We start from the raw sequence: 25,469 nt of genomic DNA, 5'->3' as shown, positions 1-25,469 counted from the left end.
TTTTTTACATTTACTGTATACATACATATGGCATAATATACAAATTTATATAGGATATGAAAAAATTACAGTTCACCATTATCCATATGTGTAACACTTATAATCTTTATTAATACAGTTGAACCTCTTATCCAAAATGTTTTTATCAGCTCAGTTCTTCTGAGTTTTTCATGTGCCAAAAACACTTGTGATCAGCCTTTACTGTTTAATTACAGTATCACATAAAATATGCAGAAAAATTAAGACTTGGGGTATTTACTAGTCACTAGTTAGCCAAACAATTAAGTGCCAAGTTAAGAAGGGCACACTAGGGGTTACTGCAATACCATCCATTTGGAGTGCCTCCAGAATTTAAAGCATGGCCAATTTTAAGTGGTCGGTGTATTATACATAATATTCTTTGCCATAATTTTGTAGCATGTAGCCTAGCCCACAAATTTGCATGGTTCCTAATTCAGAGGATTAGATATTATAATTTTTACTGATAGGCAATCCACAATTGTCTTTTATTAGCAAGTTTTTTGAAGTGCCTAGTTTTTGATGGCTTGGCACATGACCCTTAGACTGAAAGGTAACACCAGGTTTGTATTGAAAATGTGCTCAATTTCCCATACCCAAATTTCTATTCTTCACTGACATTTTTTATTGTAAAATTTGTTGGTTACGGCAAGCACTCGTGAATTTCTTGAAAGAACAGGCCCCCAAGAATAACAAAATCCCCAATTATTATTATTATTATTCAGATTAGACAGTATTGAGAGAAGTATGGTCTTTGAAACACGGAATTAGCCCAAATTGAAACAAAATATATTTGTAACCATAATTTGTATTTGTTCTAGGTAGTAGGCTGGTAGACAGCAACCACCCACGGAGGTACTACCATCCTGCCAAGTGAGTGTAAAACGAAAGCCTGTAATTGTTTTACATGATGGTAGGATTGCTGGTGTCCATTTTTCTGTCCCATGAACATGCAAGGTTTCAGGTACGTCTTGCTACTTCTACTTACACTTAGGTCACACTACACATACATGTACAAGCATATACACCTACCATCTGACTTACGACCTGCTCGACTTACGACCACTCGACTTACAACCGTGTTTTTTATGCCAGATTTCTGGGAAATAAACAACTATTTGTGTTGTACACAGTGTTTATCCTAAACCTTACAGTATAAAATACAGTACTAACAACATAAAAAGTAAAGCAAAACATGAAATACCAAAATAAAACAATAAAATAAAGTCATTTCAAAAATGTTTTGTTGATATTCAGCAGTAAAGTTCGACTTACGACCATTTCGACTTACAACCAGTTTCTCGGAACCGAACTCGGTCGTAAGTCGGATGGTAGGTGTATATACATACATACCCCTCTGGGTTTTCTTCTATTTTCTTTATAGTTCTTGTTCTTAGTTTATTTCCTCTTATCTCCATGGGGAAGTGGAACAGAATTCTTCCTTTGTAAGCCATGCGTGTTGTAAGAGGCAACTAAAATGCCGGGAGCAAGGGGCTAGTAACCCCTTCTCCTGTATATATTACTAAATGTAAAAGGAGAAACTTTCGTTTTTCCTTTTGGGCCACCCCGCCTCAGTGGGATACGGCCGGTGTGTTGAAAGAAAGAAAAGAATTTGTATTTGTAGATTCCAGATTTATGGGACCTTTAGAAACTTATTAACCTTTGAATTTCTAGTCCATATGTATATTCCTGGCAGTAAGTAACCTTCCCTTGAGGCCTATACCAATAAAAAAATCAAAGTATTGTACTGTACTAAAAAATTATAATAATGCACCAGAAGCTTAATTATGCTGTTTAACTAAAGTGTATTTTATTATGTTTAATTCTGAATAATTAAAAATATTTATACATTTCATTTTTGTATGGTTACTATTCCCTATCAAGACAGGACGTCCATTTCATTTATACACTAACGTTTTTACATTGTGTAGCTTTGAAGAGTAACTTTAATAGTTGTGCTCTATTCTGGCAAAAATGTTCATAGAAAGAGACAGCATATGATAAAATGCCTTCAAAATATGTTGTGGAATCTGCTGAGCTTGTTCCATGAACACATTCTCCAACAAACACTATCTTAACCCGTAAACGGTCCAAGCAGATCTACGTTCACATGTGTAGTGCTCCAAAAGTAGATCTACGTTTTTTGACATATTTTCAAATATAACAAAAAAAAAAAAAGTAAATTGAAGTTTTTTTTACACATTTTCAAATTTAAAAAAAAAAAAAAAGATCTACTTTTTTTTACATACTTTCAAATGTTGAAAAAACTTATATATACGTTTGGACCATTTATGGGTTAAACCACAGCTCATACTTGCACATGAGCTGGCTAAGTGACAGTTGCACCTCCTACAGGCCATTAGGCTTACTGTAATGCTGCTCTGTTGTGTTTTTATCAAGGAAAGTATTTGTTTGACAATAGGTGTAGATGAGTGGAATGGGTGGGGAAGAACTGGACCTGCCTAGCAAAGTCAGGAGAATTGCCACAGTACTCCTTTATTATTATTTTTATGTTATTTACATGAAAGTACTGGTTTAGCAATAGAGTATAAATGTGGGTGTAAAAAGGATCCACCTGCATGAACAATAAGCCTACTGCAGTACTCTTCTATTCTAAGGTTCTTCAGATTAGGGATTACAGTTACGGATTTTAACCCCCTCAAAAAAATTACTACTCCATACTTTAATAATAAAAAAAATGTGCTTTAAGACCTCTTCCTATACTTGTGTACATATTACATTACTATACTTGTGTACATATTACATTACAATTCAACATTCAATTAAAATACTGATGAATTTCAATGATAGCTTCTCAAGAATTTCTAAGAAAGCCAATGAAACTTACGAACAGGTCTAACAGTATGCAAAACAATGATTTTTTTTTTTTCTGAAAGTATACCCCTTAATTTAAATTTGATAGCAACTTGTAGATGAGATAATATAGTTGGTGTCTTTGGTAAGAAATAATTTGTAGAAACATACAAGTTTTTTTCTTAAAGGGTTTTTAGTTAACATAATTTTGCTTGTGCTTTAAAGAGGGGTTTGGGATATTGGCTGTTTGGAGTGACATCTAAAATGTCGTATCTGAGTGCCTCTGCAAAGACAGTGATTATGTATGAATGATGAAATTTTTTTCTTTCTTTTTGGGTCACCCTGCCTCGGTGGGGAGTGGCTGACGTGTTGAAAAAAAAAAAAATTGGATACAAGAGGTTCTACTGTAGTGCTAAATGAAATGTACTTTTTAATGCAAAAACATGCCTCTTTAACAGAATTGCTATCTGAAAATCTATACAGTAATATGAAGTAAACAGTTGCTGAAAAAAGTATGCACCGGACAGTGGAGGAATGGGCAACACGTGTATTGTGCATAATGTGATGATACTACCTGTGACTCTGTACAGTATTACAGAGAAACACACATCACTAGAAAACACACAGACACAGTTTAAAGAGTAGATATGATTGGGCACTGGTGGCCAAGAATCAGTAGTACCTGTCAATAGGAGTTAAGAGGCAGAGCTAGGAGTGATGACTTGACCTTTGCAAGTGCAGCTAGGTAAGTACAACTAGATAAAAAGAAATATAAATAATGCTACCTGTGAAACAATAGACAACAATGTTAGAGAGACCATCTAGTGATTCTGCCAGCTAGTTACTCTGGCAGACTGTTTGCTCTGCAAAAATGTTAATTAAACAAACAGAAGCAACCATCCAGTGGCAGCACCATGGAAGGGGGGCTTGGAGGAAGTTAGGGCCCCCACAAAATTCCCTCAGTTTTCTCCCATTAAAAGTAGTATTAATAAGGCTGCTTCAAAACAAGTCTCCTAACCCTCCCCCTCCCAACCAGTTATGCCAAAGCCCCCTGTCCCCAGTATAGAAATTCTATGCTGCCCCCTGCAACCATTCTAGTTGCATGCTTTCTAACATTAGTTTTTGCAGAACAAAAATTCAACCAGATTCCGTAATTAGCAGACTCAATAGATGATCTTTCTGCAACACACACATAACACTCCTGTACTTGTGACATTGTACAGTATTGTAGAGAAACATCCAACACTAGACACACAGATGGCTAATTAATATAATGAAAGGCATACCAGTAACCAAAGCAAAAGATGTGAACAGTGACACAATTTCTTGAAAATGAGGCTATGGGAATTTAAGTAAACCTTAAGGATAAATAAAAAGTATGAGCATAATAGTTTTCTGTGGGAGGGGATGGGAAGGGTTTTGCAATAGTGGTGCTGCATAATACTCATTTTCTTCTGCTATCTCATACTATATTCATGGAGCTTGGGATTAACACTATATTAGCACAGTACAGCCTCTCCTCACTTAACGACAGAGTTCTGCTCCTAAGACCATGTTGGTAAATGAATTCATCACTAAGTGAGGAGAGGCTGTACATGTGAACATTTTGGTGCTTAGTGCTATTTTAAATTTTTCAAAGTAATAATACATAAAAAAATTGATTCATGAATTCAGAAAGAACAAAATGTGTTTTGGAAGGATAGGAATGTCTCACTGTGTTATCCAGCTAGAAAACTATGGCAACAACTTGATACAAATATCAAGCCTGACCAAAACAAATTAGGAAAAGAAGTACGAGTGTAAAATATGGGACAAAATATATATTTATCTCAAATAAAATTGTTCACTAGCACAGTGTGAAAAAAGTATGCAAATACTATATAGTAAACCTTTGAGTTAACAAAAATTAAATAGGGAAACAACTAGTTTTGCCATGATTGTTATATAACAGACAATTCCAAAACCCATATATTTTGTTTGTTACTGAATCAATTGATCAAGTAATTTTTTTTTTTTCATATTTCCAAGGTCCATTAAATAGGGATGTTCTAAGCCACAAAGTCAGAGAGTGCTTGGGTAATGAAGGGTAAATATACTCCATTTGAGGAAAGGAAGGATAGCTCCAAATTCCTTGAATATTGAACCCTTCACCAGCATCAAAGTACAGTACCTGCCATGAACGGTTTGGTACATAAGCTTCCTTAACTGGAAATTTTTACCAGACTATTGATTAATTAGTAGACAAAGCATCAAAAACACATAATTACAAACAGGTAATTAGTGTGTATGTTACCTTACTGGGCAGGATATAAAAAAAAACTAGCGAGAGGGAGATTACAATATTTTGTTGATCTTTTCCCGTGGGATCAGTTCTCAAGTAGGCATTGTTAATTTTTTCTTGACACAAGTGAGGTCAAAGGTCGTGTAACTGGGGAAAAATTCTTTATTACACTCAACAACTTTACACCTTTGACTACCTACTGCTTCTAAGCACAGCCCAAGTCCCTAGTTAGCAGAATCAATATAGTACAGTATATCTTCACATAAGCTACAAAGAAAGACTGAAAGCACTGACAAAGCTATGATGTCTGATAGCAAAAAAAAGAGGACACAATAATTATAAAATAAAAGATGGAAAAAAATAGATGAGTTTTTAACACCATCAAAGGAAGAACAAGTGGTCATAACTGTAAACTGAAAGAAAAGTGGTGTCAAAAAACACTAAAAAGCATTTTTTCATAAACAGTAGTAAATTACTGTTATGGAATAAAAGAGGTAGTAAATACCACAACAACTGGAATATTTAAGAAATTACATGACAAACTAATCTACGAAGATAGGATACCACAAACTTTGTAAGCACTTACATGTCCCAATGTAAGAAATAAATCTGTGCATCTAATCCCAGCTTCTAGAGACTTCATGTAGATGTTGGCAAAGACAGCACCATGTCATGGCCTTGGGGGTAAACTATTAGTCCTGTCGCTGCCAAGCTCTACATGGAGTTCCAAGAGGCAGAAAGATTCTCCAGCATCATCTCTTCATCCATCACTTTGGTATGACATGTGGATGATGTCCTTATAATCACACACACATGCTTAAACTCTGAATAAGTAAAAAACTGCCTTAGCACAGCTGGACCTTCAATCTGCTTCACACTTGAAGAACAAGGAAAAACTCTTCCATTTTTTTTATGCTGTTCTAGCTGGATAAGCTGAACAACTCACCTACCAACAAAAACAGTCTAATGCACTTCTCATATCATGATACAAAAACTAAACGAGGAGCTTTACTTGGGTTCTTTACAAGAGCCTACAAATCTTCAGCTTCAAAACACTTAGAAGAATGCTGCATCATTAGTAATATCTTCACCACAGTATACTATCCTTCATGCTTCATTTGGGTTGTCAGACAAAGGGTGAGAGAATACTTGCAGTAACCAAAGAAGATAACTGTGACAAATGGCTCACCCTTTACCCACAAAAAACACTGCAGATGTGAATGTCTGATAGTAAAGAAAAGTGGAACAAATGTTGTAATCATCACCTCTAAAACTAGAGTATTAGAAACTTCACCAGAGCATTACACAACAGCCAAAACCATATTACTGCTTGAATATACACTGTTCCCTGTTTTGGTTCTGACTACAGTAAACTCTCAATTTAACAAAGTAATATGGGGGAGCAGGTGGCCAGTAATGGCAATTGTACCATCTAGAATGAATGCTTTGCTATGATTATATCAATAATTGAGAATTATATAAAATATGGACTTTGTTCTGTACCTCCAAATCCCATTAAATCAAAGGTTGGCTGTACACTGTTAAAACTTCATATTGTTTAAAAAAAAAAAAAAACAGAATTTATGGACACCAATATACTTGTAGGAATGGGAATAACAAAGCATGGCATAATGCCAAACTTGTCATCAAACAAAAGGACAGGGCCTGATGTACAGAAACTGCTTTAATTAGGACACAAAACAACTGAACAGAAGCACAGTACTTTTAGTTTAGCTAGACCACTCGTTTACATCATACTACAGGGATATTCTTGGCAATAGGTTGAGAAAAACATGATGGTAGTTCAGCACTGTCCAATATACTGTACTTTGCTTAGTACTCTAATGATTTGTACTAACTCACCTCTTACTTCAATCCCAGGAGTATATATTTGTGTGTGTACATTTGAATCTTCTGTATAGCTTGATAAAGAGCTTAACAGATCAAAACGTCTCAATTTAGTGACTACGATATCAGGCCAAACTGCTCCTGAGATACTACATATCTAAGATGAACTGTATGAGTTGATGGTAAAAGCAACATAAGATGAACAGTGAAAGTCAACAAGCATAAGGCTGATGAAACAGCATGAACTTTTAAGAGATGATGGAGAAAGCAACTTACAAAATTGAGGAACAGAGAGAAAAGCAGCACGAGGGCAACAAAAGAGCAGCAAAATGAAAGTACATCCCAAATATGGTGAAGATCCTCTGTCAAATTCTCTTCAGTAATTGGTGCAAATAATGTATATCGATGCAGAGAAATAGGTATAAAAATTAAAGAAAACAGAGATATAGTAGAGTACTGGGTACTGTATTAAAAATACATGCCAACCAGGTCACAAACTATATGAAACTGCCTCTTCACCAACATAAAACATCCTAAAGGCTATATAGTATAATCTGTAAAAAAGAAAGAAAAATAAGTAACATGACAAGGCCTCAAGTACGTTATTGTATACAGAATCTGAAAATACATAATTTTCTAGTATACGTCCAAAATGCCTTGAAAATGATGCAGGAGCAAAATTTTACAAGGACATCATCATCGTGTACACCTGAAACAGTGTTTCATATGGGAGTACTGTGTGGTATTCACCAAGGCAGTGCAATATAGCACTTGACCCCTGCACTCTCGTATTCTCAGTTTTCTTATGTGGTGGGCAATACACAGAATGTTTGGCTGGCTCTGAAAATATAAATAAACATGTACTTTACTCAGCTCCACCTGAAAGTTCTATCATTATTTGTATGTACTATATTCATCAATATCTGCAAATTTTGCTTTCTCAAATTCACTGTTAGTACAAAGAGGCAAATAGTCTCACTGAAGCAAATCCACACTTTTTCCACTGCAATATTGTATAACCTATACATCTGTGAATTTGTTTTGTACAAGCTTCTTAAGGAATGCTTTTTTTTCCTAAGGAAGTTGATATAGGAAAGGACAGGAAGCCCAGTTTCAATTCTCCATGGGACTCGAGCGTTTTTTTTTTACTTAAGACTTATGGGATATTTATTAAAAAAACAAGGAGTAATGCTACACAAATTACAAATGTATGGAATAGGTGGTAAGCTGTAATGAGTTGTTGTGAAGAGTGTCATGTAGGTTCAGATGTGCAGTATAGAAGGCATGTAAGTGTGATACTGCTAAGGTTACTTAATATGTTTATAAATAAGGGAGCATGACATATGGTGCAAAATACCCCTCAACGAAAACCAGGGGTGTAATAAGTACAAAATATGGATAACTTGATATTTTAAGCAGTCTCCTTTCAGATGTAAGGAAAATTACCAACAGAACTGTGCAGGAGTATGACATTGCTCCAAGTCATTGCTAAACAGCCTAATCAAATTGTGTTGCAAGCTTCAACAGACTAAGTTACTGACCATGAGATCTGGTCTGAAACCATGTAGCTAGACTCTTATATAATGTGAGAGTTCTCACAAATACTGCTTACAGATATTATTAGGCTTACAGATAATAGATCTATTGGGAGATTTTGAAGAAAAGCTACTGCACAGTTGAGCCTCCAAATTCATGAGTTACGTTCCAAGAAGTCTTATGAGCTTAGAATTTTCAAGTGATAAATTCTTTTGTCTATAGCAGACTGTCGATTAAGATACGATCTTTCAGAACATTCTTGATATAAGACGATTTAAGAACTGCAGCAATTTTTTGATCATGATGTCGTGATGTTTATTTATGATGGTGTAACTACAGGGGAAAATAGATGAAAGCCCATACAAAAAGGCTAGTAACAAATAATTTCACTAGCTACACATTGCTGTGCCATTAAGTCATTCACTTACCCTAGCTGTATTTAAATGAATGTTGAATGCATTAGTGATTAATATTAAAGTCTGGAAAGTACAGTAAATGAAAAAGTGATGGGATAATCTTGTGGCACCACCATGATAAATGTTTGAGGTTCACAAAGCCACCAGGGTATACACCATTTATATATGAAGTCTTTATCACACAGGAAGTCTCAGGAAAACTAACAAATTTTATTAAATTAGTTGTTGCCTGCATACCAATGCAGTGTTTTCATATTCTCTGTATCATCATGGCTAAAATGTGATGATACTGGTAATGAAGATAATGTTTATATAGAAATTGAGGACTCCAAGATTTATATATCCTTTGCTTCTTTAAATTTGAATAATCAATGTTACAAGGAGAGGAAAATAAATATTGCCAACCAAGTGTATACTGTATATACTGCCCATCAATTCAATTGGTAAACTTTTATTTTGCGAAAATAAATGACTTGCCTATTCCGGGTTGAAAGGGTCAGCACCTGTGTTTATATATCCTTTATGCTTTGCATAATTAAGGTTAAAAATGAAAGAAACCTGGATGTAATGTGTACCTACTTTAAAGTACATTTGTGCATCGGTTTAGTTGGTACACTCGTATTTTGTGATAAACGAACTAGGGTGTGCGAGAGGTTGTTCTGGTGGTTGTTAAAGGCCACCATGGCATGAGCCTCCAACCACCCATTATTTTATTTCCATTGTAATGAATTTATCAGTACATATTAGTTTAACGAGCATACCAGGAAAAGTGTACGGTAGGGTTATTATTGAAAGAATTAGAGGTAAGACAGAATGTAGGATTGCAGATGAGCAAGGAGGTTTTAGAGTGGGTGGGGGATGTGTAGATCAAGTGTTTACATTGAAGTATATATGTGAACAGTATTTAGATAAAGGTAGGAAAGTTTTTATTGCATTTATGGATTTAGAAAAAGCATATGATAGAGTGGATAGGGGAGCAATGTGGCAGATGTTGCAAGTATATGGAATAGGTGGTAGTTACTAAATGCTGTAAATAGTTTTTATGAGGATAGTGAGGCTCAGGTTAGGGTGTGTAGAAGAGAGGGAGACTACTTCCCGGTAAAAGTAGGTCTTAGACAGGGATGTGTAATGTCACCATGGCTGTTTAATATATTTATACATGGGGTTGTAAAAGTAAATGTACGGTGTTCAGGAGAGGGGTGGGATTAAATTACGGGTAATCAAATACAAAATGGGAATTGACACAGTTACTTTTTGCTGATGATACTGTGCTTATGGGAGTTTCTAAAGAAAAATTGCCAAGGTTAGTGGACGAGTTTGGGAATGTGTGTAAAGGTATAAAGTTGAAAGTGAACATAGAAAAGAGTAAGGTGATGAGGGTGTCAAATGATTTAGATAAAGAAAAATTGGATATCAAATTGGGGAGGAGGAGTATGGAAGAAGTGAATGTTTTCAGATATACGGGGGTTGCCGTGTCGGCGGATGGATTTATGAAGGATGAGGTTAATTATAGAACTGATGAGGGAAAAAAGGCGAGTGGTGTGTTAAGGTATATGTGGAGACAAAAAACGTTATCTATGGAGGCAAAGAAGGGAATGTATGAAAGTATAGTAGTACCAACACTCTTATATGGGTGTGAAGCTTGGGTTGTAAATGCTGCAGCGAGGAGGAGGTTGGAGGCAGTGGAGATGTCCTGTCTAAGGGCAATTTGTGGTGTAAATATTATGCAGAAAATTCGGAGTGTGGAAATTAGGAGAAGGTGTGGAGTTAATAAAAGTATTAGTCAGAGGGCTGAAGAGGGGCTGTTGAGGTGGTTTGGTCATTTAGAGAGAATGGATCAAAGTAGAATGACATGGAGAGCGTATAAATCTGTAGGGAAAGGAAGGTGGGGTAGGGGTCTTCCTCGAAAAGGTTAGAAGGAAGGGGTAAAGGAGGTTTTGAGGGCGAGGGGCTTGGACTTCCAGCAAGCGTGTGTGAGCGTGTTCGATAGGAGCGAATGGAGACGAATGGTATTTGGGACCTGACGAGCTGTTGGAGTGTGAGCAGGGTAATATTTAGTGAAGGGATTCAGGATTTTCTTTCTTTTTTGGGTCACCCTGCCTCGGTGGGAGACAGCCGACTCGTTGAAAAAAAAAAAAATTCAGGGAAACCGGTTATTTTTATATAGCCGGACTCGAGTCCTGGAAATGGGAAGTACAATGCCTGCACTCTAAAGGAGGGGTTCGGGATATTGGCAGTTTGGAGGGATATGTTATGTATCTTTATACGTATATGCTTCTAAGCTGTTGTGTTCTGGGGACCTCTGCAAAAAATGATTATGTGTGAGGTGAAAGTGTTGAATGATGATGAAAGTATCTTCTTTTTGGGGATTTTCTGTCTTTTTGGGTCACCCTGCCTCAGTGGGAGATGGCCGACTTGTTGAAAAAAAAAAAAAATAGTTTTACAAAAGCACTGTAAAACAGGAGTAAGGAAACATGCCCAGCATTTCCACTTGTGTTGGGATCAAATAACTATCACTGTGTGAGGCAAGATCATTGCCAACCATTGTTTATAAGTGTTAATTTTTTTTAATTTTTTGTATGGCAAAATCTTTCTACAGATGTCTTTTTTAAGTGTACCTGGAGCAATGCTTCCTGGCATTCTGAGTACAGAATGTGAAGATGATGACAGGTAACTAAGTTCTCTCTGGAAAATAAAGGATAAGACAAGAAGTGTGTGCTACAACTACTGAAAACTTTACTGTTTATTTTTCTCTATAAATATATAGTAGACACCATGAGCATATCTGTATACTTGTGTTAACACAAATATGTGATTATATGAATAGTCACACAGTAATATATGTCGTAATGTAAAAAAAAAAAAAGATTATGAAGTACATATTTTGACACATCCCTTACTCTCATCACAGAACATTATGAATTTATCACTACACAGATCACACTAATTTCATTCAGGTACAGTATACATATTTCATTCAGAAAAGCCTTCTCATCTGAAAATAAACTTTATAGAAAATAAATAAAAGTGGTTCACAATATAAAATCTTTGTTCACCAGCAACTGTTTCTGTTCATAAGTACCAAATTATGGAACCTAAAGGTGTAAAAATGACAATATCTATCATTAATTATGTTTCTTTGGTTATGATACACTTTTCTAACACCTGTAACACATTTAAAAACAGACTAGTATACTGTATATAAAAAAATAATCTGAGCATGTATATTGCTACTGACAAAATATACTGGTCTGTTTTCTAAACTATCCTTTTGTTATTGTGAATATCCAACTTGGATTAATACACGAAAAACTTAGCTGCTAAGAGTACATTGAATCTAACCTGTCTGTATGGGCGAGAATAGGAGAGTGACGATCCTTGTGAAGACTGAGAGCTTCGCCGCACCCTTCTTCCACCACCTGCATCTCCATTTGCATCACTGTGGTGGTGATGATGGTGTGAACATGAACCAGTATGTCGATGGTGGTGGTGGTGGTGGTGATTACTGCCCCCACTACTGCCTCCTACTCCACCTGCTGTGCTAGTGATGGGGGCACTGTGGGCAGAGGCTCTTCGAGAAGGTCGTGGAGAGGGCACTGGCGATGTCTGTGTTGTAGAGCTGATCACCCTCTTGGATAAGGACTGTGGTAAAGAGAGACCCTCCGGTCCACCTTCTTTCTTCTGCAATGATCCCAGGCCAGAGGAGCGTGAGTGAGACACCCCACCAGACCACCGCTGCTGTCCCCGTGAGGGTCCACTTTCAACCCCATGTTCCCGAGTTCCACTCCCACTTCCTGGCTGAGATCTTCGAGAGCTATTTCCAAGCCCAGGTACTAACCCTCTTGTCCCACTACCTATCCCTGGTAGAGATCCCCTTGAACCTCGCCTCCCAAAAAAAGAACTGTGACATCTCTGAAGTGACCCTGGACTTGGAACCATGCTGAGAGATGATCGGGAAGATGATAATGAACTACTGGGAGATACTTTAGGTGAAGAGGTTGAACCACTGTTAGAAGGTATTCGGAAAGTCTGTAGCGGATTATTTTTGGGAGATTCTTGCCCGGTGGGAAGTGGACCATTCTTGCTGGGAGTTGTGCAGTGGTGCTGGAGACCGAGAGAGGGATGGGAAGCCACAGCCGCAGGAAGGGTCAGGGGAAGCTGCTGGTTAGGACCCATCACCAACACAACCAACAATCGCCACCCAGGAGAGCCAAAGTCAGTAACACAACATAAAAATACAAAATTACAAGCTAAACAAAAAAGAAAGCATACTAGGAAAAATAAAAAGCCACAATTAGCAATATAACACTAAAATTACAGAAAAGAGTCAACATAAAAGAACTAAAGAAAATTCCCATAAGCGCATACAAATTATAAATAATAATAAATATTTAGTGTAAAAGAAAAAGTTAATTGTGCAGTACTAAAGCTTGTAGTTTTCATAATTATTATTTTAGTAAAATCTGTTAAAACTTTGTCACCACTGTGTATCATAATTGACTGTTATCTACTTAAGTTGTTCTGTAATTTTATTGTAAATAACAAAAATATGACGGTAAGCCTTCTTAGCTCTAGAGGAAATATATGTACAGCATCTTTGCTTCTCCAGTACTACAGTATCACATATGGGATCTCAAAAAGACTGTACAGTAATTACACTACTGGTATGTTTTTTTTTTTTTTTTTTTTTTTTTTTTTTTTTTTTTTTTTTTTTAGAATTCTGAGTTATGTACAATAGCTCAACTATTGTTCTTCATTCATGAAGGTTTCATCATAAATAAACAAACAGATTAATAAATAAATGTTTATGTAAGAAAGAAATTTGTCTTGCAATGAAAAGAAGGTCAGGATAATTAATATTTCTTATAATTTATGCCTTTGACTCACCTCATGTTTTAGGAATGAAAAGAGGGACAAATCATTCAAGTTACTGATGAAGCTTTCCTTTTCCTAAGATAATTTTCCCAGTGTGTAAGCATGAATAAAGTAAGAGGTGTTACATTGCAAGTGATTATTGTTATCATATCAGAAATGAGTTACAGATTATAATGTGGTACTTCAGCGTAAGTGGGCAAGACTTGCAGGTTTTAGGACATTTATAAAAGATAGGGAATATAATCAATGTCTTGGTGAAAAATCAATCACCATCATCAGAATACATTTCTGAAACATGACACAGTATCACAGTTCACAATATAAGAAAATGATATATGTATACAACAAACAATATACAACATACGACAATAATTAAGCTAACCAAGATGGAAGGTTTTATACAAATGTCCTATTTGATATATGGTAGTTACTATCTGAGGAGTTACAATAATGTACAAACCATAATAAGTCATTAGAAATACTAAAAATCAAGAACAAAACATGAGAAAAACTTAAATTTAAGGAGACTCACCTAGGTGGGACTATCATCAGCCCTTATTCAGGCATGGACAACAAAGGATGAGGAAAAATACTAGACTCGAGTCTAATTTTCTCTTATTCTTTGCTGTCCATGTCTGAGTAATGGCTGAAAATAGTCCTCCCTCAGTGAGTCTCCTTAAATTTCAGTGTTTCTCACATTTTATTATTGCTTATTTGTACAGTATTTCAAATAACTTACACTTTGTACATTATTGTACCTCTCCTCAGATAGTTACCATCTTATTTCATATAGGACATTTGTAGACCTCCTATCCTGGTTAGTGTAATTAATGTTGCATCTTCAATACTGTATACTGCATTTTATATATTGTGTATTGTTATATCATGTTCCAGAAATGAATCACGATGGTGGAAATTGATTTTTTCACCAAAACATTGATTATATTCCATTACTTTGATAAAGGTCCCAAAAAACTACAAGTCTTTCCCACCTACTCTGAAATGTAATTCTTCAAACTCAATCATCTTTAAATACACTGTAGTAGTTATAGAAACAGAATGCAGTTAACATGAGCTTCACATCTCAATGTTAATTTAGCACAATTAATCAGCAAATGTTTGAACTCGATTAGAAAATTTCATTCTTAGGTACATACGTGGTGAATAAGGAAACTAACTCAAATGATTTTTCAAGTACTGCTATGCTCTAAGTAAAGGAAGCCATATTGAACAGCATTCTGATAAAAGAGGTTCCAGTATATGACCACCAATACTGTACAACAGGCAATATCAAATTACAATTCTGTCCTCTTTAAAGTCCCTTGAACCGTACTCATTTGAATAGGCAAAAAAATTATGCAGTATAATTTACACGAGGAAAATTCTAGAGGGATTGATCCCAAATCCAAACACTGAAAGCAAGAGGCTTGGAAGACAATGCAAAATACTTCCAATGAAAAGCAGGGTGTAATTAGTGCTGTGATTGGAAATACTAGTTTAAACTTAAATATAAGACAACTCATTGAGCAAAATGGAGCTAAAACTCAACATCCTTCATGCATATGGGAAATTCCCAGACCCTGAACTTCCTTCAAGATGAATTTTTTTGGGGTTATCCTACATAGTTTACACACACGTTAAAATATGTATGATAACTGTACTTAAGTGTACCTCTACCTAAATAAAACTTACTAAGCATTACTAAAAATATTTCCAAAACAGTGGGCATTCTCAAAAATTTGCTACTATGAACCCCAAACATCCTTGCTCATTTTGTGATACTCTTTAATCTATCCATACCCCGTGTATTGTTTCAACCATTGCATTGCGACTTATTTATTTTTTTTATACTGATAGTGTATTAAATGTATAATAGTCACTGGAAGCATACTGGCCTTCTCCATTTTCTTTGGATATACTGCCATGTCTATTTTCTCTTGAAGGAATAGATAGTATATACATGCTGCATCAAAAGCCAGCTTCCCACAGGCTTTATTAAATAAGTTTATTTTGTAACTGCTTTATAGGATCTGGGTATATAACATATTTGTTTGGCATTTTAGGAATGTAACCTGATTTTTCCCACATTCTCCAATTTGCTTAATGCATATTTTGCATAATACGCCATTTTCAGGAGCACAACTGCTGTGTTATTCAAGTGTCTATTGCACATTAATTTTGGATGAGCATCACGTCTGAGTCAATCAACACTTAGTATTAAGTCACGTTACGTGCCAGCTGAATGTAAACAAAAGAGGTACCAGTATTGATGGCAGGGTTAAGGCTGGGTTATGTTAAGTTAGGTTAAGTTTTTACCATTTGCATTACAAAATAATATCTCTTCTGTAAAACAAACTTAATCAAACACAATTCAGACTACAGCAGCTCCTGCAATTGCTATTACTGGATGGCCTGTAATAGCAATTGTGGTGGATAGAGAACAGATTGTTTTGCCACGACTGTAACAATAATAGACAACTGTGACCAAATGACTTTGTCTATTGTTTCCAAATCTACTGATCCAGAGGATTCTGTGCCACATTTCTGAAGTCCATTAAATGGAGGGTTTACTATATAGTTAATAGCTGTAATCCATCAAGTAGCAGTTGATACTATTATCATTTACTGTACAGTATTTTGGGTTCCTCTCAATTTCATTGATGACCCTCCCCCTCTCCCTCTCTCGAACTCTTTCATAGATCTGCTCTTGGACTCCGTATGGCGCATTCAATTTGATTTCAATGTTTTCCATGCTGGAATCAGTATTCTTTTCATTCTTAACCCTTAAACGGTCCAAACGTATATATACGTTCACTCGTGTAGCGCCCCAAATTTTTTGAGAGAAAAAAAACTTTTTTTTTCTAAAGGAAAAAAGAGCATATGGTACCCTGGCATCCCCAATTATTTTAATATGGCACACAGTGAGTGCGCACATCCATTCTCTCATGTCTAGGTGACTCTGGCTTATCGTGGCAATGTTGAATGAATGACAAAGAAGACGTATATATACGTTTGGGGCGCTACGCGCGTGAACGTATATATACGTTTGGACCGTTTAAGGGTTAAGAAAATAGATAAAATCTGAGAAGCTCTTCACTTTGCCTTCCCTATGCTTCTAATTTACTGAATCTTGCCAATTCCCAGAATGCAACTCTGGTTATTAATTCGTATTTTTTTAAACTAATCCACCTAAGTGGTCTGATATGTATTTTTCCTGTCAGTCACCTGACACTATAGGCATTTCCTGCTTCCCCTTTCCTTTTACCACAAGTTAACCGAACTCAAAAGAAAAGCTGAAGTTCCTGATACTAACAAAATCTTTCTTATTTTGGAGTGTGACCATTCCAAAAACTGGTTTTCTTCAAAAATTATCTATTCCTCTTCAAGACTTCAAAGACACTGTTTGGATGAATTGACTCTTGATATACAATACCCTAAACATGAATCTTGGACCCAGTTTTTTCCTTTATACTTTGTTTCTTCCAATGCTTTCTCAAGTCCTTTAATTACATTGGTTAACTGCTGATTTGGAATCTGGTGACAACTGAACAGCAAACACATATCAACTGTGCAATGTACATACTTGATATTCTAATAAACAATGCTTAAAAAATGTCATTTTTAAAATCCTAGGAATGTTTATATAACGAACAATGTGCATATCTGCCAATTATGCATTGTGCTTGATTTTTCAATAAACATTGCCTGAATAAATAATTTTACTTTAATTAAAGATTCAGATGTTTTGGATCAATTCTGATTTCAGATTTGGAATCAGTGTACTTATTTAATAAAGGACATAATTTACTCCAGTAGTAGACAGAGTATCTTTGTTAGTTTTCCAGTTTTATCAGGACATGTGACTTCACCTGGATTACTGCAACTCAAACTCAAGACAGTTTCAACTTTATTTATGCATTTCATGTTTCTCCATACTCTGAACTTAGTAATGGTCAAGATAACAAAAACATTACTCAGCTCTATTTTTCACTTCTATGCTGGTCATGATTTGTTGGTTTTATTATTATGACTTTTATTTGTACTTTATATATTTACAGAAGGTTGTGGCCTGTAATTTTTCCCCTCTTATAACCCACCTGAATTCAGCCAACCCTGTGATTAATACACAGTATCAGATATTAATAGAAATCCTGCAGGTCTTCCTTGCTTTATGTGAATTTGCTTAACTGTATGCAAATTCATTTATACAAGATGACACCATTACTACCTATTATATGAAATAAGATACTGTCATTTTTCAAAATGAATCTTCTTTCTTGCTGTTTCAGGAAGTGAAAGACCACACTAAATAAGACAATGCTCTGACCTAAGGTTACCCAACTTTAGAGGGAAAGGAACAAAATACTATAATACCAAGCATCTAAAAAAAATAAATACATGGAAAACAAAAACATTAAGATATAACAAAAGTTAAATACAGCAGAAAAGCATATGCAACAGAGGACCAGGCAAATGAAAACCCTAAAAGAAACAAGTGATACATGACCAATTCATGCAAATGGTACATACAAAATAGATCATTGAAACAGAAATCTAAAACATCCCTTATTACTATGCTCTGTATTGTACTGGACAAAACAAGGACTCAACAGTACCAGACAAAACTATTACACACACTAAGCCAAGCATTAAACACACGACATTTTAAGAGGATACGAAAGAATTAAGAATATGTTCTAGAACTATCAAAAGATAGTACATGAGGCTACAGCTATAATCTAAGGAAGGAGAGATGCTGAAGGGATACACGAAAAGTATTAGGTAACAAAGTAGTATAATCAATAGGTTACTAGAAGGAAGTAAGTAAATGACCTGATCCCACTCATGTCAATGTTAACTTGCTATCCACCTGCATAATAGCATACAATTCAATTTAAGATACACTTTCTATCCCAGCAGCTAAATGTTAATGCTGAGGACACCTTTATATTTGATATACCTTTGGTGGGTTTCGAGACTTTTCTAACTCGAACAGCCCAGCCCTAGGCCAGGCTTATCTGGCGCTTGCATACTCAACCAGACTGTTGATGCTGGAGGCCTGCAAACCCACATATCCATCATAGCCTGGTTGATCTGGTACCTGGTGAAGATATTTGTCTAGTTTCTTCTTAAAGACGTCTACACTTGCCCCAGCAGTTTCTGATATTTTCTGGTAAGATCTTAACGCTTTCAGGGTCGCCAGGCCCTCTCCCAGACTTGTTCTCAGGGTTGCCAAATTTAAATTATTTTTTCTTATGAAAAGATAGAGAATCTTTTCCCAATCATAATGACACCAAAAGTATGAAATTTGATGGAAAACTTACGGAATTATGCTCTCGCGAAGTTAGCGGTCTCGACGATGTTTACGCATCGGAGTTTTTGCCCACTTTGAGCCCTATTTTCGACCAATTCCAGTGTACTAGTCGACAAAAATCATAACTATTTCGCTTGAACTCCATTTTTTTCTATCGAATGAGTACAAGAAACCGCCCATTTACTGATTTCAACTATCCGATACAGTGAAATATAAACACATATGCAGTATAATGTGATCCTTTATTGACTACGTTTCGCCCACACAGTGGGCTTTTTCAAGTCACAAACAGATCTTGACTTGAAAAAGCCCACTGTGTGGGCGAAATGTAGTCAATAAAGGATCACATTATACTGCATATGTGTTTATATTTCATTGTGTCGGTATTTTATACCATTTATTTCCTATCCAATACAGTGGTCAGAATTTAGTAATTTTGCCAATTTCACACAAATTTCAAAAGATGCCAATTTCCAAATAGGGTCCAGAATAAACAAGAAAGACATTCCTGGCACTAAGATAACATTTCCTCTGTTCATTAGTCACGTCCCCACGCCCCTCTTACATTCTTTTGCTTTCCACTTTGAATTTTTATTCTCACAAAAAATAGAAGATTTACTGTTATGCAGACTACTGCATTAGTGTAGAAATGGTATAAATAATATCGGCGCACTTGTGAAAGAATATTAGAATCACCAGTTGACGTATATTGGACGCTTAGCATGATTTGTTTACTTTTGAACTTTGGTAAAAATCGAACATTTCTGCTACTTTGAGCTCAATTTCAAGGTACTTTTCATTGTAAAACCAGTCAAAATCATCTCAATTTCTGTAATATGTCTTCCATTCTATAAAATGAGACCAGGAAAACTAGAATACAACAATAAATACCATACGAAAATACAGTGCAAAGTCGCTGTTTTAATCCAAAAACACGGTAAGTTTTTTTTTTTTTCTCATTACACACTGTGTGCTGCAGGATTTTGTTTATACTGTGCACACTGACCACAGACCCATTCTTTCATATGTAGGCCTACCAGCTTTCTCACTAGATTTGAGGGCGCTAGAATTTAGGCGTACCAGTACGTCAAAAACCCTGGTGCACAAGTCGTACTAGTACGGCCGAAACCCTGAAAGGGTTAAAAAGTCTAGGATCACAGATGTTGATGCAGTGTTCTCTTATTGAGTCTCTGCCTTTCACTAGGTTTATTCCACACATTCTCCAATATCTCTTGATCCAGTATGTTATGGGAGTGTGCAGATGTGGGACCAGGCTCCCAAGCACCTTCCACATATCTATTATCATGTATCTCTCATGTAACTATAACCCATTTCTCACATCCTACTTTCATTCTCATCTGCACAACTCTTGAATTAAAGCACTCATTTCCCATCATTTAACACAGTAGTTCATTCATTAGTGTTACCACAGTCTTTAGCTTCTACTTTTTCAGATACAACTGACCTCTTACCAATCAAATTCTCATGACCTTTTTTGTTTTACTCTGAAGATATCTCATTTCCTTTCATTCATAACACCTACAATTCTTTTGTCTTATATCTGTATATATATTTATTTTTATTTAATTAACACACTGGCCATTTCCCACCAAGGTAGGGTAGCCCAAAAAAGAAAAACTTTCACCATCATTAACTTCATCACTGTCTTGCCAGAGATGCACTTACACTACAATTATAAAACTGCAACACTAACACCCCTCCTTCAGAGTGCAAGCACTGTACTTCCCATCCCCAGGACTCAAGACCAGCCTGCCGGTTTCCCTGAATCCTTTCATAAATATTGCCCTGCTCACACTCCAACAGTACGCCAAGTCCTAAAAATGATTTGTCTCCATTTGATCCTTTCTAACATGCTCACGCATGCTTGCTGGAAGTCCAAGCCCCTTGCGCACAAAACCTCCTTTACACCCTCCCTCCAACCTTTCCTAGGCCAACCTCTACCCAGTCTTCCCTCCACTACAGATTTATACACTCTCGAAGTCATTCTATTTCCTTCCACCCTCTCTACATGTCTGAACCCCCTTGACAACCCCTCCTCAGCCCTCTAGATAATAGTTTTGGTAATCCCATATCTCCTCCTAATTTCCAAACTACAAATTCTCTGCATTATGTTCACACCACAAACTGCCCTCAGACACAACATCTCCACTGCCTCCAGCCTTCATGTTGCAACATTCACCACCCATGTTTTGCACCCATATAAGAGATTTGTATAATTATACTCTCATACATTCCCCTCTTTGCTTCCATGGACAGAGTTCTTTGTCTCCACAGACTCCTCAGTGCACCACTCGCCTTTTTGTCCTCATCAATTCTATGATTCACTCATCTTTCATAGACCCATCTGCTGACACGTCCACTCTTAAATACATTCACCTCCTCCATACTCTCTCCCTCCAATCTGATATCCAATCTTTCATTACCTAATTTTTTTGTTATCCTCATCACCTTACTTTTTCCTGTATTCACTTTTAATTTTCTTCTTTTACATACCCTACCAAACTCAATGACCAACCTCAGCAACTTCTCTTCAAAATCTCCCAAAAGCATAGTGTCATCAGCAAACAGCAACTGCAGGGGTAATGGGTGGCAAGAGGGAGAGGGATGATTATTAGGTTATGGAGTGCAACGGGGCAGTGGATAGTGCAGGGGTAGAGGGTAGCTAGAGATTAAGGTAGAAAGGACTGAGGAGTGTGCTCAAGGCATCATCATCAGAGTTTGTGTAGTAAATCAGTTGCTGTCAAAAAGTCAATGAGAGAGTCTGGATTAAAGGAGGGTCCATCAGCAAGAAGGGAAGGTAAAGAAAGGGCAGCAGGGCGGAGACAACTTCGGAGGTAAATTCTGAGTGCTCGTTGATAGAGTGGGCAGTCCAACAAAATGTGGCTAACAAATATTGGAACTTGACAATTCTCACAGAGAGGAACAGGGCGCCTCTCCATTAGATACCCATGAATAAGACAAGTGTGGCTGATGCGAAGACGGGAGAGAGTAGTCTCCCAATTTCAAAACTGATGACAAGAAGATGGCCAGAAACCTATACTCGGTTTAATATAATTAAGTTTGTTATGGAGTAGATCAGACCAACGTTGTTGCCGATGGGTGCAAAGGTGGGTAGCAATTACAGGAAAATAGTCCATGAATGGAACACCTCTATATGCTAGAGATGCGGTGTAACCAAAGTTGGATACAAAGAACTAGGGGATGAGGTGTATCAAATTTCCATATAGCCTGTAAAGCACTAAGGGAGTCTGAAACGACCACAAATGGTGACACAGGCACAGATGCAATACAGATAAGTGCTACAAGAATGGCATACAAATCAGCCATAAAAATGCTAGCTGAGGATAAATGCCCTCGCACGACACTGTCCAGAAACACTGCTGCGAATCCGACGCATCAGTGTACCATCAGTGTACACTGCGATGGCATGAGAATGAGAGCGGAAGTAGTCAAGAAAAAGAGCGGGAAGCCACCATAGGTAGTTGGGCTTTCGTGCATTGCAGTGGGAGAGAACAGACACAAACAGCTGAAACTTCCCAAGGGGGTAGGGAAAAGTGAGATGCTATATGAACATAGAAAGGTGGTAGCTGAAGAGAAGAGTGAATGTAAATGGAGAGAAAAGGGACAGAGTAAACAAGGGCGACGAACAAATACAGAACGTCTACTAACATCAGTGACTGTCCTATATAAAGAAGAATTGTAGAGGTCATGAGATCTAACATAGAGAAGGCAATGAGCATCACTGCCATTGGATAAGGATGGAACATTTGCTTCTACATAGAGGCTCTCAACGGGATGAATGAAAGGCACCAAGGCACAGACGGAGACCTTGGTGATGAATGGGATCTAACTTAGAGTTATGGGAGAGGCCACAGAATAGATTTGGTCACCATCTAGCCTGGACAAGACTAGGGTGGAATGCAAACGGAGGAGAGTGCAATGATCTGCTCCCCATGAACGATGTGTGAGAACCTTAAGGAGATTTAACCGATCATGGCAAGTTGTCTTTAACGAAGAAATGTGAGGTCTCCACGTCAGCCGGTGATCAAAGAGCAGGCCCAGAAACTTGACCGTATCACATGCCAAAATACGTAAACCGTTTAAGTACAAGGGAGTATCTGGAATAAGTGGACGTCTAATGAAGGTAATGAATTGGGTTTTTATACTAGAAAATTTAAAGCCATGAGAAGTGGTCCAATGGGAGACTCGGTCTATCACAACCTGAAGGGAGGCTGCTACTAGTCGATAGTCAGCGCCCGAGTAAGCTATAACTAAGTCATCAACATGAAGTGTCAACCAAATATGAGATGGAAGAATGGAAGGTAGGTCATTTATAGCTAAGAGAAAAAGAATAGTGCCGAGGACACAACCTTGTGGGACTCCCTCGGCTTGTACAAAGTCCAAGGAAAGTGAGGCGCCAATATGGACTCGAAAATGTCTATCGGACAAGAAAGCAGTGGTGAAGTTTGGTAGATTACCGCGAAGACCTAAGGAGTGGGATGGGCTAGAATGTTATACCTCCAAGTGGTGTCATATGCCTTCTTTAGATCAAAAAAGACCGCTAGGACAGAGTGGTTGTTAGTAAAGGCATTTCGAATATACGTACATATCTAAGTGGAGCAAGGGGTCTACAGTAGAGCGACCTTTGCAAAAGCCATATTGGTGAGGGAAAAGGCTATTGTGTGTCTCTTAGAACCACATAAGACGTCTATTCACCAATCGTTCCATCACCTTCCAGGCCACACTGGTCAGGGCAATGGGACGATAGCGAGAGGTGTCAAGCCCCGAGGTGCCTGGTTTGAAAAACGGTAGTACAACAGCCAATTTCCAGTGTTGAAGGGGTACCCCTCGCTCCCAAATTAGATTGAAAAGAGGTAAAAGAACGGAAGGGCCATAGAATGGAGATGCTGTAGCATCTCGATGTGGATATCATCAGGTCCCGGTGCTGGTGGCCGGCAAATTGAAATCATGGACTCTAATTCTAGAAGAGTAAAAGGTATATTATATGGCTCCAATCCATCGGAGGAGAAATCTAAGGGCAATTGCTCTTTGGTAGGTTTAGATGCAAGAAATGAGGGACAGATGAAGCCCTCGGGAGATACGGACAAGATACTTCCCAATATCTGTGGCAACTTCTAAGGGTTCTGTGACATCCACTCCAGCAACCTGCAAAACGGGAGCTGGGTCTGGAGTGTACTTACCACACAATTTTCACACCTTTTTTTCAAATCATGCACACAGGGGAAGACAAGGCAATGGTGGACACGCAGTCTTGCCAACAAGCACATTTATCATCATGGATGACATGGCAAGCAACTGCCTTTGCCCACTTAAAATCCAACAGATGCTCCATGGTATGGTTATATCGATAACGGCCCAACGCAGCACATTTTTAACGCACCGCACGGGCGCATGTAGGAGACCGCCAAGGTACACATGTCTGAGAATGCCTACCTGAGGTCTGAGGGATAAAATGCATCACCGCAGTTAGGACTAAGGTCAAAAATTAGTGTGCCAGTTCATCAATAGACGATGAAAGAGGGTCCTCACAACAAGTGGTACGATGGGAGTATAAGTCCCAATCTGCTCAAGCAAATTGCCAACGAGGGCTACGAAACGGTCAGGTATATGGAGAAGAAGTAAGAAGGATAGGAAAGTGATCACTATCATGTAAATCTGGAAGAACAGACCATGTGAATTCAAGTGCAATGGGCGAGGACTGTCGAGGCTGGAGATCTTCGGGCTACCCAAGCACACAGGATACGAGGGAGTTTACCTTAAAGGCAGAGCTGAGAGACAGCCATAGTGTAAGTGAGGCCCTCACACTCCTTAAGATAACGGATCTCTCGTTCATTACGATAAACCTGGCAATGGCGTGAAAAGGAAGGATGAGGTTCCCTGCAACTGAGACAAGAAGGGGGAAGACTACAAGATGTATTGGAATGATCTGCTGCACTGCAGACCAGGCATTCTGCCACATATCTGCAGTGTTTAGCGGGGTGTCCAAAATGCCAGCAATTATGACACTGTTGGGGAGTGGGAACTACTTGACAGACCTCTAGGCGATGTTCTGCAATATAGACAGAGGACAGAAGTTCACAGCATTCAAAGGTTAAATGAGCGGTGTTACTAGGAAAGTGCCTCTGCCCATGAACAGGCAAGATGTATGTATCGACCTTAAGAATAGGGAGGTTCTGAATGACTAATTGTTCTAAAATATCCTCGTCACAAGACAAAAAAATCACTCTGTACAATGGGACATGGTAAGACCACAGTACCACTGAAAGAATTAAGAGTAGCATGCTTACAAACGGTGACTGGTATGTTATCTATGGAAGCGATGCAG

At 37.5% G+C, this 25,469-nt stretch overlaps 1 protein-coding gene across 7 annotated transcripts in view; it reads right to left on the bottom strand.

Moving 5' to 3' along the window:
* LOC128700602 (MyTH4 and RhoGAP_KIAA1688 domain-containing protein RhoGAP93B) overlaps window positions 1-25,469 on the bottom strand; it is a gene marked incomplete at its 3' end in the record, with an annotated part of 257,681 nt that overhangs the window by 21,920 nt on the left and 210,292 nt on the right. For 4 of the 7 annotated variants that reach the window (XM_070098857.1, XM_070098858.1, XM_070098855.1 and 1 more), the window contains 1 exon segment: window positions 12,256-13,074. In XM_070098857.1, the coding sequence (XP_069954958.1) occupies window positions 12,256-13,074 (819 nt within the window). 7 annotated transcript variants of the gene reach the window in all.

Source organism: Cherax quadricarinatus, chromosome 65 (assembly GCF_038502225.1).
Source record: "Cherax quadricarinatus isolate ZL_2023a chromosome 65, ASM3850222v1, whole genome shotgun sequence".
Classification (NCBI taxonomy): Eukaryota; Metazoa; Arthropoda; class Malacostraca; order Decapoda; family Parastacidae; genus Cherax; species Cherax quadricarinatus.
Note: the sequence above shows the minus strand (reverse complement) of the source record. Positions and strands in the feature narration are given on the sequence as shown.